This window comes from Monodon monoceros, unplaced genomic scaffold (genome assembly GCF_005190385.1).
Source record: "Monodon monoceros isolate NGI ecotype Baffin Bay Population unplaced genomic scaffold, NGI_Narwhal_1 Super_Scaffold_9, whole genome shotgun sequence".
Lineage (NCBI taxonomy): Eukaryota > Metazoa > Chordata > Mammalia > Artiodactyla > Monodontidae > Monodon > Monodon monoceros.
The window spans coordinates 37,749,921-37,769,899 of NW_021703786.1; the positions used below are offsets into that span (position 1 = coordinate 37,749,921).

Sequence of the window (19,979 nt, forward strand, 5' to 3'; positions counted from 1 at the left end):
GAGGAGCCTGCCACCCCTGCTCATACCTCACTTGGGCAGCCTTTCTCCTTAACTGACTGTAAGTGCCATGGGGCAGGGGTCACATATGATGGAAGCATGGCCCCCCTTGCCGCCCTGTGCCAGCCTGGCGCTGCACTGTCCTACATCACAGATCTGCTACCCTCCTCAGGCCAAATCAGTTTCATTCTTCAGTCACAAAACATTTTTTGTTTGTTTGCGGTACACCGGCCTCTCACTGCTGCGGCCTCTCCCGTCGCGGAGCGCAGGCTCCGGACGCGCAGGCTCAGCGGCCATGGCTCACGGGCCCAGCCGCTCCGCGGCATGTGGGATCTTCCCGGACCGGGGCACGAACCCGCGTCCCCTGCATCGGCAGGCGGACTCTCAACCACTGCGCCACCAGGGAAGCCCCACAAAACATTTTTATATGCCCCTATATGCTCAACACTGGGGACATGGCAGAAAGCAAGACAGACGTGCTTCTGTCCTCCTAAAGCACGCAGTCTTGTGGGGGAGACAGACAAATTCTGTAATTGAAGAGAATGACTAGCCAAGCAGTCTAAGTCAGGGGCTGTCGCAGAATCTAAGAAGATGAGGGAGGGGATGGAGTCAGAGGGAGCACGGAGACGGAAGTGCCTGGAGCCCTCCCTCTGCCTGGACAGCTGCACTGGCAGCAACTCTCTGGAGTGAGATGACGTCATGACTCTGAAGTCTGTTTGAACGCTTGAAGCTTCCAGGGGAGTGCTCGGCTGGCAAAGTATAGACAATTTTGGCCAATTTCAACCATTAGCTCCATGGTGGCCCCACCCTGTGGTGGGCAGCTGTGGGAAAGGCAACCCACATTTCTCTTGCAGCTTGAAGGAGCCAAGGTAGACAATAAGGACCTTGTCTTCCACATATCAGGACTGCATTCTGATGGTGGATGCTGTTCTGATCTCCGAGCTGCAGCATGGAAGCAGCCTGCACTCTTTTAACCACCACCTGCTGAAGTGGCTTCCAGTAGGTTTAATGGAGTTGCACTTGCCTTCTGGTATTCAAAAATATAGATAAATCCCCAGAAAAACATTCCTCAGGAAGCCCAGACAATGAACTGACTAAAACAACTGTCTTAAAGATGTTCAAAGTGCTAAAGGAAGATGTGGACAAAGGCAGGAAACTCATGTATAACAAAATGAGAATATCAATAGAAACAGAAATTATTTAAAAATTCTGGAGCTCAAAAGTACAATAACTGAAATGAAAAATACACTACAGGGGTCCAAAGGCAGATCTGGGCAAGGAGAAGACAGAATCCATGAACCTGAAGAGGTGACAACTGAAATTCTCAAATCCGAGAACAAGAAAAATGAAGAAAAGTGAGCAGAGCCTAAGGGATCTGTGGGACACCACCAAGTGGACTAACACACTCCTAGTAGGAATCTGAGGAGGAGGAGAGAGAGAGAAAGGGGCAGAGAAAACACTGGAAGAAATAACTGCTGAAAAAGTCCCAAATTTAATGAAGGACATAAATCTACACATCCAAGAAGTTCAACACCAAGTAGGATAAACTCAGAGACCCGCACTATGACACATCACAATCACAGCCAAGTGACAGAGAATCTGAAAACTGCAAGAGAGAAACTACTCCTCACATAAAAGAAATCCTTACTATCAGCTGATTTCTCATGAGAAGCCTTGGAGGCCTGAAGACAGTGGGTCGATATATTCAAAGTGCTGAAAGAAGAAAAATGTCAACAAAGAATTCTATATCTGTGTTCTATAATGTCAAAAATGAGGGAGAAATTAAAGTTCCCATATAAATAAAAGCTGAGGGAGTTTGTTACCACTAGACATGCCCTGCAAGAAGCGCTAAATGAGGTCCTTCAGGTTTGAAATGAAAGGAAGCTATACAGTGTAACTCAAAGCCATTTGAAGAAATAAAGATCTCCAGGAAAATAAATACATGGGGAATTATAAAAGCTAGTAGTATTGTAACTTTGGATTGTAACTCTACTCTTTATTTTCTACATAATTTGACAAATGCATTTTAAAACTATTATTAATCTATGTTACTGGGCAAACTGTATAAAGATGTAATCTATGACATGAATAGCAGAAATGGGGGAGGACAGAGTGGAGTTTCTGTGTGCTATTGACATTAAGTTGGTATAAATTCTAATTAGATTGTTACAACTTCAGGATATTCAATGTAATCTCCATGATAATCACATAGAAAATAGCTATAGAATATACATGTAAGGAAATGAGAAGGGAATGAAAGCATTTCACTCCAAAAAAATCAACTAAACACAAGAGAGTAATGCAGGAAATGGACAAAAAAGCTACAAGACATATAGAAAAAAAATAGCGAAATGGCACAAGTCCCTCCTAAATAGTAATTGCTTTAAATGTAAATAGTTTAAACCCTAACTATATGCTGTCTTTTTTTTTTTTTTTGCGGTACGCAGCCCTCTCACTGTTGTGGCCTCTCCCGTTGCGGAGCACAGGCTCCGGACGCGCAGGCTCAGCGGCCATGGCTCACGGGCCCAGCCGCTCCGCGGCACGTGGGATCCTCCCGGACCAGGGCATGAACCTGTGTCCCCTGCATCGGCAGGCGGACCCTCAACCACTGCGCCACCAGGGAAGCCCCCTATATGCTGTCTTTAAGAGACTAACTTTAGATCCAAAGACACATTGACAGGAAAACGATGAAAAGAGATATTCTATTTAAATAGTAACCAAATAGAGAGGTAGGGTGCCTAAACTAATATCAGACAAAAAAATACTTTAAATCAAAAAAGGTTACAAGAGACAAAGAAGGACATTATATAATAATGTTAAAAGGTACATTACAACAAGAAGGTATAACAGTTATAAACACTTATGTACCTAATAACAGACCCTCAAAATATAGGAAGCAAAAATCAACAGAATTGAAGGGAGAAATAGACAGTTCTACAATAATATTTTGATATAGCAATACCCCACTTTCAATAATGGATAGAACAACCAGACAAATCAAGTAGGAAATAGATGACCTGAACAACACTATAAACAAATTGGACCTGAGAGTCATATTTAGAACACTCCACCCATCAACAGTGTAATACATACGCTTCACAAGCACACATGGAACATTCTCCAGGACAGACCACATGTTAGGTCGCAAACAAGTCTCAATAGATTTTAAAAGATAAATATCATAAAAATTATCTCCTGCAACCACAGAGTGATGAAGCTAGAAACCAGTGACACCATGCAAACTGGAAACCAGGGGATATTAAACAACCACTGACTCAAAACAGAAATCACAAGGGACATTAGAGAATACTTACAACAAAATGAAAATGGAAACATAACATACCAAAACTTACAGGATGCAGTGAAGGCTGTGCTAAGAGGGAAACTTATAACTATAAATGACTATATTAAAAAAAGAAGGGGATTTTCCTGGCAGTCCAGTGGTTAAGACTGCGCCTCCAGTGCAGGGGGTGCAGGTTCGATCCCTAGTTGGGGAGCTAAGATCCCACATGCCATGCAGCATGGCTGGGAAAAAAAAAAAAAAGAAAGATCTCAATAACATATCTTTTTTGTTTTGTTTTTTTTGCGGTACGTGGGCCTCTCCCGTTGCAGAGCATAGGCTCCGGACACGCAGGCTCAGCGGCCATGGCTCACAGGCCCAGCTGCTCCACGACATGTGGGATCTTCCCGGACCGGGGCACGAACCCGGCAGGCGGACTCTCAACCACTGTGCCACCAGGGAAGCCCCTCAATAACATAGCTTTAATATATCTTTGCATCTTAGGGAAACAGAGCAAACTAAACTCAAAGCTAGCAGAGGAAGGAAAGCAGATTAGAAAGAAGATAAACAAAATATAGGGGTCCAGTGCTTAAATATGGTGGTCCAGTGGTTAAGACTCCACACTCCCAATGCAGGGGGCCCGGGTTCGATCCCTGGTCAGGGAACTAGATCCCACATGCTGCAACTAAAGATTCCACACACGGCAATAAAGATCCCAAGTGCCTCAACTAAAGACTCGGCGTAGCCAAATAAATAAATAAATAAAATATTTAAAAACAAAGATATATAGAGAGAGAATAGAAAACAAAGAAAATGAATGAAATCACAAGTTGGTGTTCTGAAAAGATCAACAAAATTGAGAAACCGTTAGCTAGACCAAAGAAAAAAGAAAAGGTGCAAGTAACTAAAATTAGAACTGAAAGTGGGACCTTACACAGATAAAAAAGATTATAAAAGAATACTATGGACAACTGTATGCCAACAAATTAGATAACCTCCAAGAAATGGACAAATTCCCCGAAACGCACAAATTAGATAACCTCGAAGAAATGGACAAATTCCCCGAAACGCACAAATTACCTAAACTGAGCCAAGAAGAAACAGAATCTCAGCAGACATGTGACAGGTAGAAACTGAATCAGTAACCTAAAACCTCCCAACAAAAAATATCCGGAACCAGATTCACTGGTGAATTTTATCAAATTTTAAAGAAGAATTAACACCAATACTTATACTCTTCCAAAAAACTGAAGAGGAGGGACTTCCCTTGTGGTCCAGTGGTTAAGAATCTGCCTTCCAGTGCAGGGGACGCGGTCTGATCCCTAGTCAGGGAGCTAAGATCCCACATGCCACGGAGCAACGAAGCCTGCGCACTCTGGAGCCCGCGCAATGCAACAACAGATCCCGCATTACACAACTAAGATCTGGCGCAGCCTAATAAATAAATAAATATTTAGAAAACAAAAAAACAACCCCGAAGAGGAGAAAACACTTACCGATGCGTTCTGTGAGGCCAGCATTACTCTGATACCAAGGCCAGATAAAGACACCACGAGAAAATTACAGACCAAATTCCTTTATGAATATCGATGCTAAAATCCTCAACAGAATACTAACCAATCAAATTCAACAGCGTACTAAGAGGATTATTCATCACGAGCAGGCTAAATTTATCCTAGCAAGGCAAGGGTAGTTTACCGTGAGGAAGTCAATCAGTGTAACCCACCACATTAATAGAACGAAGGGGGAAGGACCACGTAAGCATCTCAATTGACGCAGAAAAGAGATCTGACATAATCCAACACCGTTTCATGATAAAAGCTCTCAGAAAACTAGGAACAGAGGGGAAATTCCCCCAAGGTATTTATGAAAAACTTACAACTAACATCATGCCCAGTGGTGGAAGACTGAAAGTGTTCCAGTGTGCTCCAGAACAAGACAAGGGTGTCTGCTTTCACTGCAGCTATTCAGCATAGCTTGTTGTTCTCATCGGAGCCGTTAGACAAGAAAAAGGATAAAAGGCACCTCAACTGGAAAGGAAATGTTAAATGTCATCTTAACTTAAAATGTTAAAAGTCATCGCCAGTCTCCCGGCTACTACCGCCAAGAGGTGAACAGGTGTTAGCGGAGACATGGGGGAGGAAGAAAGCACTAACAGAGGGGCCTCCCTAAACTCGCGGCGCTGCGGAAGTGGTGGATTTGAGCCCAGCTGGCCGACCAGGGCTGCACCTCTTCCCCATGAAAACCACCCCTGGGCTCACCTCGGTAGCCCGGGAAGCAGCAAGTTCTCGGGTGAGCTCCTCCAGGGCCTCGGCGTTCCGGCCACAGAGCACCAGCTTGGCACCGGCAGCATGGAAAACTCTGGCACATTCTAGAGGAAGAAGAAAGCAGCGTGGCAGCTGGGGAGGCCCAGGCCTTCACCATCAGCTCAGCTCCCAGCTCCCCAGCCCCAGACCATAGGGCTACTTGTTCCCCAGCCATCGGCACTGGCCCGCCGTGGAAGGCTGTGGGGCAGGGTTAGGGACCCGGCACAGGGAGCTCTGCTGTCACCACTGCAGAGCCCACGTTCGGGGCTGTGACAGACGTCCACGGGCAGGAGGAAGGCAGCAGCTGGGGGACAGACTGTTAGGTACCAGGCTCAGAACTTTCCAGCATAACCTTTAGCTCTGATCCACCCTGCGAGCAGTATCCCCACTTTCATGGCGAGGAGCTCAGTGAGGCAAGGGATGTGCCCGACGGTCAGGCAGCGCCAGCTCGGGGATGCCGTCACCTCAACGCAGCAGGCACGTACCTGCCGGGGCTGCTTCTGTGGTTCTGTGGACGCACAGGGGACACAGGACTCTGGTGAGAGGGGCGGAGAGGCTCCCCCGAGGCCTGAAGCCTGCAGGCTGTTCCTCCCGAGAGTACACAGGCCCGAAGGCTCGTGGACACACGCAGCGGGGACAGGACGTGGGGAGGCTGACAGCCTTGCGAGGAGGTTAAAGAGCTGAAGTATGCCGAGCGCCCGCGCAGCAGGGCGGCATTAAGGGTGGCATCAGTTTTTTTTGGCTGCGTTGGGTCTTCGTTGCTGCGCGCGGGCTTTCTGTAGTTGCGGCGAGCGGGGGCTACTCTTCATCGCGGCGCACGGGCTTCTCATGGCGGTGGCTTCTCTTGGTGCGGAGCACGGGCTCTAGTAGTTGTGGCACGCGGGCTCAGTAGTTGTGGCTCTCGGGCTTAGTTGCTCCACGGCATGTGGGATCTTCCCGGACCAGAGCCTGAACGCGTGTCCCCTGCATCGGCAGGAGGATTCTGCGCCACCAGGGAAGTCCAAGGGTGGCATCATTTTAAAAGGTTCCCTCCTGCTGGGGGTTCCTCTGAGTCACTACAGCATCCAGGTGACAACTGATGAAGGCCATGGCGGGGGAGTCCAGAACTATCTGGGCACCTCTCTTAGTCAATATTCTTTGGTGGCAAGAAAAGGGACTCAAGTCACCCGGGGCAAAGCAAAAAGAGGATTTATCAGGAGAATTCCAGGGTAGCTCAGGAATTCAGGGAAGGAGCTGAATGGTTCAGATGCGAAGGACAGGAGTGGTGGTGGCCCAGAGTCCTGGGCAGCAGGAATCAAGCTCTCTGAATGCTAGCAGGTCCCTTCCCCACTGCATTCCCAGCCTGGCCTCTCCACCAGATGGGGGCGGGGCTGCAGATAGCGCTGCGTTCCTGTGGACACCACTCCCCGGCCAGACAAGGGTGCCCTTGGCCTGTTCCCTCCAAGCTCTGGTGTCCAAATCCTTGGGAGGGACCAGGTCAGCCCTGGTGGGGGCGGCATCACTAGGACTAGGCCAGCCAGGGTCACATGTGACTCCCAAGGCCACGACAGGAGGGGCAGGGAGAGGGAGGAAGCAGGGGCTGAGGTCCTCTCGCCCTGCCCCCAAACACAGCCGAGCGCTTGGTGCCCCGAAGCTCACAGCCCGCGGAGAGCCGCACAGCCCTGCGGTCAAGAGGACGGACACGAGCGAGACCTCCTGTGTCCGACTCACGACCCCAGCCCTGACGGCCCTGTGACGTGGGAAGTTTCGACCTCTTGGTCCCCACTTCCCTCTTCTGCAGGCGCAGGTCAGCAGCACTAGGACTGAGCGGGTTACAGCGGCCGGGCCAGCACCGCGAGGAGAGAAAGCACTGCACAAGGGCTGCGTTGTGCTTCTAAGCTGCCCTCTTAAAATGTTCCAAAGACTGGCTGTTAGTGAGAATGGAAACGTGGGGCTTAAAGGGGCACAGTCTGTCCTCGCTAGAGGCCTAGTCTCCCTCAGGTGCCCAAGAGCAGGTGTGTGCGGCCCCAGCTGACCATGCGGCCACCCCCGGGGCCCAGACTGAGTCTCAGGGGCCGGTTGGTCAAGCGGAGTCTTGGTGCCGCAGGCTGCTAGGAGGGCAAGGCCGGCCCCAGGAGCCCACCGGAGGGTCAGGGATCCAGGAAGGGAGGAGGCTCTGGGGTCCAGACGGGGTCCTTCCCCCACCCATGCCTCGAAAGCGAAAGCGAAGCAGGGAGAATGCCAGCCTCTCTCAGGGCAGGAGGGAGGAGGCTCCCTGGCGGCAAAGCCTTCTTTCCAGATGCGGCGCCTCCTGCAGCGTCACTTGCTATCCCGGGGCCGGCGCCTCCCAGCCTGACCCAGATGGAGCCTTCTGGAAGGAGGTTCAACTCAACTAAACCGGTGCACTTCCAGGCGTGCGGTGTTGTCTTCTTTGAAGCTCACCCTGACCGAGGGCACAAACCCAGACGGAGCCACAGCCCCCGCTCTGGCCCCGGGGTCTGCCTGGGTCACGGCCCCCATCCCACCTGCCCTGCGGAGCCTCCTCGGGGGTGGGGCTGAGGGCAGGCGCTCCTGAGGCCCGTTTCCTATCACTCCCAAAGCCCTACTGGCTTCCTCACCCCGTTTTGTCCCGACCTGGCCACCACGATGGACATTCAGTGAGGTGCCACCAAGATCCAAGGTGGGGGACACGCAAGTGTCTGAACAGCTCTGGAAACTGGTCACCCGCGTTCTGCTTAAGCTTTGCTTCCCAAGGAAAGCCAAGGGAGGAAATTAGAGCTCATGTAGAGAATGACAGAAATGCCAACAGGCTGAGAAAATTCCATTTTCATTTCTTGAAAAAGCTGATAAGAGGCGGGAGGGTGGAGAGAAAAAGGAATGCATTTATCTTGGGCTGCCAGCCGGTCCCCAGCCACCAGCACTACCAGCTTATAAGTCCACTAGGCTCATGGCCTCGGGACCGAGACATGTCCCTTCACCCAGTGTCCTGCCAGTCCACAAGGACAAGCCAGGAGACAAGGCAGGAGAAACACGAGATTTGTCCGAATACTCAGCACGTCACCCAGGCCTCCAGGGCGGCCGACAGGCTGGGCAGAGCCATGAGGGTGGCCGGGGTCTCCTCCCCACGCCTCCTGGGCAGTCGCTGAGGGGTGTTTGTACTGAGACAGCCGGAGGGGGAGGGATACACGCCCTCCTGGCCCTCCGATGGAATCTAGGAGATGGTGGGAAGAGCACAGACGCACACAGACACGCGGGCTTTGTGTCTTCCATCCCCTTCCCGGCCCTGGTGTCACAGGAGGAAGCGCGGATGGAGAGAGAGCAGCACCTCCGTCACGCGTGTGCGCATCGGCGCCGCAGTGTGCCTTTCCCTCACAGCCAACCCCTGACACACTTCAAGGACAGTAATAACCCACTTCTCTCTGCGGTGGAGCAGTGGCTGCTGGCACCCTATATTTAGCAGCTGAGTAAGGCCAGAGGCCGGCTATGGCTTGGGGCCTGGAGATCTGATGGCAGACCCTGGGTCACCCCGAGGCTCACCTGAACGCCATGCTGGTGCACGCACGGACCCCTGCTCCCCGCACTCTGCCCGGGTCCCCTGGCCGCCTGCACGCCACTCCCCGTCTGCTCCCCTGTGTTCCCGTAGCTCTCAAGTGCCAGCAGCCCCTGCGTGACCCATGCTCACGGCCCACCCTGCCCCCTCCCCCAGGGAGACAAGACAAGGGCTTGAGTCCTGGCTTCGCGCTCCTGCCTAGAAGTCCCAGGGCAAGTCGCACCTTCTCTGAGCGTCAGCTATGAGGACTCAGGGAGATGAGCCCAAGCCAGCACGCACCTAGGTGCCTCCCCTGCCAGCCCGCTGTGAACACCCGTCCTGAAAGGGCAACACACGGAGAGAAGTCCTTCCTCTCTGCACAGACCATGGGCTCCCAGAGGGAAGGGACCCTGCCTCACACCCGTCTGTTCCAGCACCTGGCCTAGGGGCCAGCACGTGGCCCAGGGCCACACTGGCTGTACTCTCACTGGCCAGGAGACGCAGGGGCGCTGGGTGTACCCCAACTCAGGGCGCCTCTCGGCCTCGTTCCATGGAAGTGAGTGTGAGCATGGGGGGCGTGCAGAGGTGGCGCGGAGCATGTGCGGAAGCTGACACACCTGCACCTGCCCTGGTACACTGCCATGGTTGGCACAGGCGTGTGGGGTGGGCCTGGGACCCAGAAGCTCCACGTGGTCACTAGGTTAGATCTGAGCTCAACTGGAGAACCCAGCTGAGGAACAGCTGAGGCCTCACTGATCCCGTCGCCACCTGCCAAGGTGCCAGGGCACGGCTGGAGGCACGGCCCCGTGAGGGGACAGAAAGCTGAAGGTGACACCAAAGCCATAAACCTGGGATGCTCGCTGAACCTAGGGAAAGGAACGTTTTGTTTGGCCCTAAGTTAGTGTCCATTTTTGAAAGTCTCCACATACAAATGCCTGTTTCCACACCGACCGGCGCTGAGGCTGCCCCACGTGCACACGCGGCCCCCTCCCTGGCTTCCGCCTCCGGCCCTGGTGCCGTAGGTCAGGGCCATCTCTCACTGCGCTTAAGCTCTCTGTCTCTATCTGGACCAAGGGCAGTGCCACCCTTGCTGCCCAGCTGCCAGCCCACCTCATGTGTCTGCACCCACACCGCTGCCCCCCGCCCAGCACTGCCCCACCACCCACCTCGGCCCAGGCCCGACGTGGCGCCGGTAATGACCACCACGGCGTTCCGGACGTAGGCTCTCGTGCGCAGCCACTGCAGCAGCTTGCAGAGGCTGAAGACGCCCACGCAGCCCAACAGCAGGGGCAGGGTGGCCGTGGAGGTGATGAAGTCCATGATCCTCGTCCTCAGCAGACTCGTTCTGGAAGAACAAATCAGATAAATCAGTGACGAGGTGGGAGGACGCCAGGGACTCACCAACCCTCCTCCCCCAAGTCTGACACAGAGCCCAGATCTCTCGCGCGGACCTCAGCTCTGAGCCCGTCAGTGTCTCCCCAGGCCCCGCGCCCCGTGTGGACCATTCAGCGTGGTGGAACCAGTCTCCTCTCTGCACGGACGCGAGCGGGCGGCGGGGCGCAGACGCGCGTCGCCCAGGCAGGCTGAGGACCAGCTCCTGAAGTGTGAAGGAGGCCCCAAGCCTCCTGCAGAAATCTGTTTTGAGGAACTTAATACCAGCCGGTATCATTTTCAATTCCTGATATTCGTGAAACTAGGAACGTTCTTCTAAACACTTTTCTTAAAAGGAAAACGGAGCCGTACCGATCGATCCTTACACTGCTCCCTGGACAGGCTCCTCCACAGCCACAGGCCTCCAGATGCCTGGGCGACTCACGGCAGGGGAGGCAGCCCTCTGCCAAGTGCGCGCAGACTCAGGCCGCAGAGTGGAGGCCCCGCTGCGCTGTGGCCTGTGCCCACCAAGTGCCACTGGCGAGCTGTGTCAGCCGGACCAATCAGGAGCCCACGGCAGCGTGGCGAGCGCTACCATGCGGGGTCCACGCTTAGGAAACATCCGTTCCTTCTACAACTGCCCCTCCCTTCCTCATTCCCACCCGCCACGGCCCTGGGCCCAGAGCAGCAGCCAAGAGGGGAGACACGGGGCTACAGGGACGCTGAGGAGGAGCTATGGCGGAGCAGCAGCGTGCATGCCGCCTCGGGATGCCCCCGGGCCCCCAGGACGATGATATGAGAAGCACGGCAGCTTCCGGGGGAGGAAGGGGCTGCGACGTAAGTGCACAGCGCCCGCGAACAAGGCTGCAGCCTTCAATCATAAGCCCTCGCCCACCTCCCAAGCCCTCAACTCCACATATTTAAAAACGTACCTCTGCTCCCTTCCCAAGACAGCACCCACCCTGTGGATACCATGAAGCCAAGAACACACAGATCCCAGCATGCATCCGCCTGTGCCCTGAGCTGCTTTGACTCTGAAGTCCAGGTTTGGGAGGGGCCGTCCCGATCTAAGCTAAAACGTTCTGCTCCGGTTTGAACTGTCAACTAAGCTAGTTTAGTATTTAGCTTAATTTTTCACCTCCCTTTCCAAACACACCCGAATTCTTGACCACTATGAAAAATTAACATCCTTGGACGAACATCTGCAAAAACGACTCTTTCCTATCAACCTCCACTTAATCTACTTCTGAAAGACGCCGGCTACTGTCTGCTAAGTGGACACATTTCCCTCTTACCCTACACTGTGCCAAACCCACACGTGGATGCCCTGGCAATCCAAATGGATTCTGAAGTGCCGAGCTCATTACCCGGGTACCACTGGCACCAACCCCTGCCCTCAACTAGACATTCAGGCAGGGCCGAGTCCCATGGGAGAGGTGAGGACCCAAAGATCCTTTGTTTGGGGGCTTCCCTGGTGGTCCAGTGGTTAATAAAGAGTCTGCCTTCCAAAGCAGGGGACGCGAGTTTGATCCCTGGTCAGGGAGCTAAGACCCCACATGCCGTGGGGCAACTAAGCCTGCGCTCTAGAGCCCGTGCACCACAACTAGAGAGCCCATGTGCCACAACTACTGATCCCACGCACCCTGAAGCCTGTGCACTACAACTAGAGAGAAGCCCACGTGCCGCAAGAAGATCCCGCATGCCGCATCTAGGACCCGACGCAGCCAAATTAATTAATTGATTAATTAAAAAAACAAAAACAAAGATCCCTTGTTTGGCACCTGGTAGTACCTCAGAGAGGCTTAGAGCAGGCAGGAGCACCTCCGCCATTCCGTGGGTCTGTGGGTGTGCTGCCTGGGGGCCCTCACAGGGCACAGCCCCTGAAGACGGCAGGCTGTGGGGTGCATTTCAGCCCAGCGGGACAGCTGTGCGGGAAGAGCTTTATCCCCAGGGCAATCCCAGATCCTTATACCACGTAGGTCCCAAGGTGGACCACCCTGCTTGGCTCAAATTACCCGGGGCCCAGACAATGCCCAGGAAGCCCAGGGAGGTGGGGACACTGTTCAGGAAAAGACAACCGGCTCAGCCTCTGGGTCTGTGGGTGGACACAGGCCCATGGAGATCACAGCCCTGTGGAGTCTGCCTGTCTCAGACCCATAACCTGGGGCTAAGTCAGAACTTCACTGAAGGCTACAAGGGATCAAGCACCAATACGCAGCCCTATTGCCTCTAAAAATTTAGAGGTTTCAGAGACCACCTGGAAAACACCAACTAATGGCAGTGGCAGCACAGGGGTTGCAAAGATGAGCCCTCGCCTCCTGGCTGGGTTCACATCCTGGCTCAGCTACTCACCAGCCTGGGTCAGGGCCACACCGCTGAGGCCTCGGCACCTCTGTCTGTAAAACAGGTTCGTTGGACTTCCCTGGTGGCGCAGTGGTTAAGAACCTGCCTGCCAGTGCAGGGGACACGGGTTCGAGCCCTGGTCCGGGAAGATCCCACATGCTGCAGAACAACTAAGCCCATGCGCCACAACTACTGAACCTGCGCTCTAGAGCCCGTGAACCACAGCTACTGAGCCCATGTGCCTAGAGCCTGTGTTCCGCAACAAGAAGCCACTGCAATGAGAAGAAGCCCGCGCGCTGCAACGAAGAGTAGCCCCCGCTCGCTGCGACTAGAGAAAGCCTGCTCACAGCAATGAAGACCCAACACATTCAAAAATAAATTAAAAAAAAAAACAGGTTTGTTGTGGTCTGATGAATTAACACATAGAAGTGTGTGTGCAGTCCCTGGCTCAAGGTAAGAGCTCAGTAAACACGGCTGGCACCAGCATCATCATGACCCATCACTAACTGAAAGCCAGCAATCGGATTTCCAAGGTTGTCTGAAAGGGGCCCTGGTTTATGACATAAAGCAAACTCATTAAACATATAGTTCACTATAATTTAATTTTTATGGTTTCATAAGCCCTCTGGTTTAATTAAATGAACAACTAGGAAGAAAGAGACCCAACTTTGTCAGGAATCAGAATCCCATATCCCAAGTTTTGTAACAGAAGATGTGGCCAAACATGGGAATTCCCTGATGGTCCAGTGGTTAGGACTCCGTGCTCTCAGTGCCAAGGGCCCAGGTTCGATCCCTAGTTGGGAAACTAAAATCCCACAAGCCGCACGGCATGGCCAAGAAAAAGAAAGAAAGAAAGAAAAGGAAATGTGGCCAAAGAAAACCTAAAGTCAGCAGAAAGAAGGAGATAATAAAGATCAGAGAGGAAATAAATAAAATAGAGATTAAAAAAATAGAAAAAAAAAATCAATAAAACCCAGAGCTGGTTCTTTGAAAGGGTAAACAAAAATTAACACACCAATGGCCGGGCTCCCTAAGAAGGAAAGAGAGAAGACCCAAATAAACAAAATACGAAATGAAAGAGGAGAAATCACAACTGATACCACAGAAATACAAAAAAACCATGAAAGAATACTATGAACAATTATACGCCAATAAATTTGACAACCTAGAAGAAATGGACGACTTTCTAGAAACATACAGCCCACCAAGACTGAATCAAGAAGAAACAGATAACCTGAACAGACCGATCGCTAGAAGTGAAATAAAATCTGTAAAAACAAATGACCAAACAAAACTCCCTACAAACAAAGTCCAGGGCCAGATGGCTTCACAGGCGAATTCTACCAAACATACAAGGAAGAACTTACACTGATCCTGCTCAAACTCTTCTAAAAGACTGAAGAGGAAGAAACACTTGCAAAGACATTCTATAAAGCCACAAGCACCCTGATACCAAAACCAGACAAAGATACTATCAAAAAAGAAAATTATAGGCCAATATCTTTGATGAATATAGATGCAAAAATCCTCAACAAGGTATTAGCAAACCGGGGCTTCCCTGGTGGCGCAGTGGTTGAGAGTCCGCCTGCCGATTCCGGGGTTCACGGGTTCGTGCCCCGGTCCGGGAGGATCCCACATGCCGTGGAGCAGCTGGGCCGGTGAGCCATGGCCGCTGAGCCTGCGTGTCTGGAGCCTGTGCTCCGCAACGGGAGAGGCCACGACAGTGAGAGGCCCGCGTACCGCAAAAAACTAAATAAATAAAAATAAATAAATAAATAACAAGGTCCTACTGTATGGCACAGGGAACTACATTCAATATCCTTTGATAAACCATAATGGAAAAGAATATGAAAAACAATACGTGTATCTATAACTGAGTCACTTTGCTGTACAGCAGAAGTTAACACAACACTGTAAACCAACTACAATTTAATAAACTTAAAAAAAATAAAAAAGAAACAAACAAAATGCGGCCAACACACCAGTCATGGAGGCCAACACGGCAAAGAGAGAGCAGACAAGGGCCACAGTGCGCTGTCCACCCCTTTCTCATACCCAGGGGAGGATCAGGATGAAGATAAGCCCACCCAGCAAGGCGCCCCACTGAGACAACCAGAGCTCCACGCACCTGTTCAAAGCCCAAGCCAGCAACCCTTGACGTGAAGAAAAGAGAGAAACCACACACCGTCTTGTACGTGCCTGGTATTCCTTGAGCACCTGACCCAACATCGCAAGCCAGCCTTGGTCTCCTGGCCCCAGGGACCACTCTGCCCGAGGCAAATATGGCACCAGGTTAAGGGGGTCCATCCTCAGCCCACTTTCTGTAAGGACAGTGCATCTGCATTCAGTCTGGCAAGTTCTCACAGAATCAGAACATAAACTATAAACCAGTGCAGCTTTGCCCAGTAACTCAGGATGATGGTGGGAAAAGACACCCCAGAGCAAGCCACTAACTTTAGAGTCAGGTTCAACTTCAGCGTAACTCCCCTGACCAGGTGAAGCTGCTCATATAGACAATCTCAACTCTTCCTGGGAGTTTTCCAAATTCTTAAAGATCTCCCACCTGTCCTTCTGTTCTGCAGTACACATGGCCACACCGATGGGCCCTGGGTCCCCCAGACTCTCAGAGGTAGCTGTGCCAACTCCTTCCTGTCTCACCCTCAGCAGTTATGATGGCCAAGAGAGCTAGACAAAGAAGTAGCTCAGACCCACTGACTTGCTGTGGTGTCTGGGAGCCTTCTCTGAGCAAAAGGGACAGCTCCCAAGTGGAAGAAAGGAACTAAGTCTTGGCTGGCCACATTTCCAGATCAGGAAATAGATCTCCTATGTAAAGCAAGGTCAAAAGGGGCCTGGGTTTTTTTGAAAATGGCATATAACATGCTTATAAATTTTGCATTTTATGCCAAAATGCTTCTTAAAACTGCTAGTTTCAGATATAACTGGAAGACAAGACTGGTGGTAAAAAAAGGGGGTGGGAAAACAATCTTGCTCACGATTCCCAGCATTTGGAGATGAGCTTATAGCACAGAGGGACAGTCAGCCCAGCAGTGCTGTGAGCCAGAACCAAAAGCAGGACAGGCACGTGCAGAGAGGGGAGGCAGGCTCCGCCCACCCACACCAGCCACGCCCACTCACTCCTCACACAGGAAGTGGCCAGAGAGAGGAAGTCACGGGCCCAGGTGTCTGCCTGTGTTTTCTCGCAGCACACACAATGGCGCTCCAGACCTAAGTCAAAAGACTGTGAAGGTGGAAAAGCACCTTCACAGATGCCTGTCACTTGGGCCAAGCGGCCAGAAAGTCTGTGGGTCTGCACTGCTCTCCTCCTTTCTACTGAGGCTTTCGGAACCTCAAACTAGAAACAAGACCGTCACCGAGAAACCAACTCGGAGCAGGCACGTCACCTCTTATGCCATCTGTTCCATTCTCAACCCTTTGGCCAAAATTCTACATTGCATTTCACAGATGGAATCTGTTCCTAAGATTCCTTTCTTCTCTCAGTTACAAAAATAAAATAAATTGAACCGTCAATAAAAACAAGTTGTTAGAATCTACTCAGAAACCACACATGGAAATTAAACCATTAAGAGCTACATCTGAAAATCAAAGGAGGGGATCTGAAAACCCTCCAAAGTGAAAAATGATAATGAGGGACTTCCTTGGTGGCGCAGTGGTTAAGAATCTGCCTGCCAGTGCAGGGGACACGGGTTCGAGCCCTGGTCCAGGAAGATCCCATATGCCGCGGAGCAACTAAGCCCGTGCGCCACAACTACTGAGCCTGCGCTCTAGAGCCCGCGAGCCACAACTACTGAGCCCGTGTGCCACAACTACTGAAGCCCACACCCCTAGAGCCCGTGCTCTGCAACAAGAGAAGCCACCGCAATGAGAAGTACGCACACCGCAACCAAGAGTAGCCCCCGCTCGCCGCAACCAAGACCCCAAAGATAAAATTAATTAATTAAAAAAAAATGATAATGAGTTCAGGACTGGAAGGATTAGTCATGAAATAAGTTGCCATGTTATGCACAAGAAAATCAGGCTAAAGGGCAGAGAGGGGTTCCAACTGGACGGCAGGACTGAGGCCACAGGGCAAGGAGGGGCTTGGCAGCAAAAGCAGTCAGGCTCAGTTCCCACAGCCCACATCCACTCTTGTGTGTTAGCGCTGACAGCCAGCTGTTCTATTACAGGTGACGTAAGCTACAGGTCATGCTTATGACCCATATCTGAAAATATGTATCTAATTTCAGAAAGTAAAAGCAGAGTAAAGCCACTCTTTCTTGGTCTCAAGCGTATGAGAAGCAGCAGCTAAGGCCGTCTCTGACTGAAAAGAAAAGATAGCATCCTATCTCAGACAGCAGATACTTCACCAGTGGCAGTTCCCGGCACCCATGTCTACTCTGGTCTTTCGACCTAGGGCAGAGTAACTTGCACCAGAGGATACCTTCAGGTCAGCAGGCCCTCTCTGGAACGCTGGAACAAGCCATGAACAAGTGGTCTATGGGGTGTATTTTGGGATGCAGCCTTAGGGCCCCCAGTTTAAAGGAGTGCAGGCTGGCATTAGTGAAGACAGAACCAAAAGGAAGGCCTGCGAGTATTTCAGACCAGGTCCTGAGCATCCAGTCCTGGAGAAGCAAGCAATGCTCTCCAGTAAGATGCTGGGCCCCCGCTGCACAGCATGCCCAGCCTGGGAGGGTGGGATAAGAGGTGCTGAGCACAGCTCCAGACCCTGCAGCGCGGGCTCCTGACACTTGGACAGGGCGCTGGAGGCTAACCGTTTATTATGGGTCAAAGTCTTTGTTCAGTTTTTAAAAACAGCACTTATGATAGCTACCTAGACACATTGTCACAAAAAACAATTTTGGTTTTGTTTTTTTTTTTTTAGTTTATTATTTATTATTGGCTGTGTTGGGTCTTTGTTGCTGCACACAGGCTTTCTCTAGTTGTGGCGAGCGGGGGCTACTCTTCATTGTGGTGCACGGGCTTCTCGTTGCAGTGGCTTCTCCTGTTACGGAGCACGGGCTCTAGGCACGCGGGCTTCTGTAGTTGTGGCTCATGGGCTCAGTAGTTGTGGCTTGCGGGCTCTAGAGCTCAGGCTCTGTAGTTGTGGCGCAAGGGCTTAGCTGCTCCGCGGCGCGTGGGATCTTCCCGGACCCGGGCTCGAACCCGTGTCCCCTGCATCGCCAGGTGGACTCTCAACCACTGAGCCACCAGGGAAGCCCCACAATTTTGGTTTCTAATGTGCTTTATAAAATGAATTTAGTATTACTGGAAGATGCCTGAGTGATCTTGCCCTCTTTCCCAGAGCACACAAGAGGCCCAGACCCCTCGACGGAAACCACACAAGGCACCCACTGTGGGTGTAAAGCAGAAAAAGCACCAAGTTGGCACTGGGGAGCAGGGTTCACGTTCACCCTGTCACGTCCCTGCTGTGTGACGCAAGCAGATTTATTCTCTGCAACTAAGTGTCTTAACTTCAAAATAGCGGTGACTATTCCAACGAGAAACCACATGGGAAGCACTCTGTAAATGCTAAGGTCCTGCTGACTCATAAGCTAACTGTAAAAAAGCAATAAAGCATTTCCAGAGAGGATTTCAGACAGGAACTGAACAAAGGCAGCCAGGCTGGCAGCTGGGTTTTTTTGGCTGCACCATGCGGCCTGTGGGATCTTAGTTTCCTGACCAGGGGTCAAACCTGCACCCCCTTCATTGGAAGCATGGAGTCTTAACCACTGGACCACCAGGGAAGTCCCCACACAGGCAGCGTTAATGGCGTTTCGTAAAAAGACAAAGCTCCCTACTTTACATCCACACCTCACGTGCTGAGCATCCTCTCAGCTCCAGGATGGCTCTGGCTCACCTGTTCACCTAAGGCACATGAGGTGCCATTCACACCGGGTGCTGGCGGGGCCGGGTTTGCAGGGCGATGGACCAAGAAGACGTGGGTTCTGACCTCGTGAAGCTCACCGCCTAGACAGAGTGGCGATAAACAAAGAAACACAAAAATTAAACGACTGGAATTGTGATAAGGTGGCCTGTCTAGAGGATGAGCCTCACCTGAAGCTTTGATTCAAAGTCAAAACCACCCAAGCTGGTGTGCTGGCCACATGGCACACAACCGGCCCAGGGCAGCCCTAGCTAGTGACTCCTCCGTTTTAGGAGAGAACACTTTCTAACCCATTCCATGAGACCAGCATTACCCTGATACCAAGAAAAAACACTGTAAGAAAACTACAGAACAATATCCCTTTTGAAGAGTGACACCAAACTCCTCAACAAAAAAAACTAACAAACTGAGTTTAGCAGCATAGTAAAAGGATTATACATCCTGATCACGTGGGATTTGTTCCTGGAATGCAAGGATCCTACAACATATGAAGATGATCAACAATATACCGCATCAACTGAAGGAAAAAACCACACGATCAACTCAACTGACGCAGAAAAAGCATTTGATAAAATTTAACACCCTTTCATGATAAAAGCACTCAACAAATAGGAATACAAGGACACTACTCAACACAGTAAGAGCCATACATTAAAAAGCCACATCAAACATCAGACTCAATGGTAAAAGAGTGAAAGCTTTTCTTCCAAGATCAGGAACAAAGCAAGGATGCCAACTTTCACCACCTCTATTCAACATAGTACTGAAAATTCTAGCCAGAGCAATTAGGAAAGAAAAAGAAATAACAGGCATCTAAATTGGAAAGGAAGAAGTAAAATTACCTGTTTGCAGGTGATATGATCTTGTATGTAGGAAACCCTAAGGACTCCACAAAAATGTGTTTAAAATGTGTTAGAATAAATTTATTCAGCAAAGTAGCAGGACACAAAGTCAACACAAAAAAATCGGTTGTATCTCTATACATGCAAAAACAATTCCATTTACAATAACAACTAAAAGAATTAAATACTTAAGAACTAACTTAACCAAGGAGGTGAAGACTTGTACAATGAAAACTGCAAAATACTACTGAAAGAAATTAAACAAGACATAAATGAATGGAAATACATCCCATGTTCATGGAGTGGAACACTTATTACTATTAAAATGTCAATACCAATCAAAGCAACCTGCAGATTCAATTCAATCCCTATCAAAATCCCAACAATGCCTTTTGCAGAAAGAGAAAAACTCATCCTAAAATTCACATGGAATCTCAAAGGTCCCTGAATA

At 50.9% G+C, this 19,979-nt stretch overlaps 1 protein-coding gene across 3 annotated transcripts in view; it reads right to left on the minus strand.

Annotated features, from left to right (window-relative positions):
* Positions 1-19,979, minus strand: part of DHRS7B (dehydrogenase/reductase 7B) — a 36,050-nt gene that overhangs the window by 5,383 nt on the left and 10,688 nt on the right. For 2 of the 3 annotated variants that reach the window (XM_029211618.1, XM_029211617.1), the window contains exons 2-3: positions 10,258-10,436; positions 5,539-5,648 (exon numbers count right to left, since the gene is read on the minus strand). In XM_029211618.1, the coding sequence (XP_029067451.1) occupies positions 5,539-5,648; positions 10,258-10,436 (289 nt within the window). Of the gene's footprint in view, positions 1-5,538; positions 5,649-10,257; positions 10,437-18,659; positions 18,770-19,979 lie in introns of all 3 variants that reach the window. The other variant, XM_029211616.1, reaches the window with a different exon arrangement.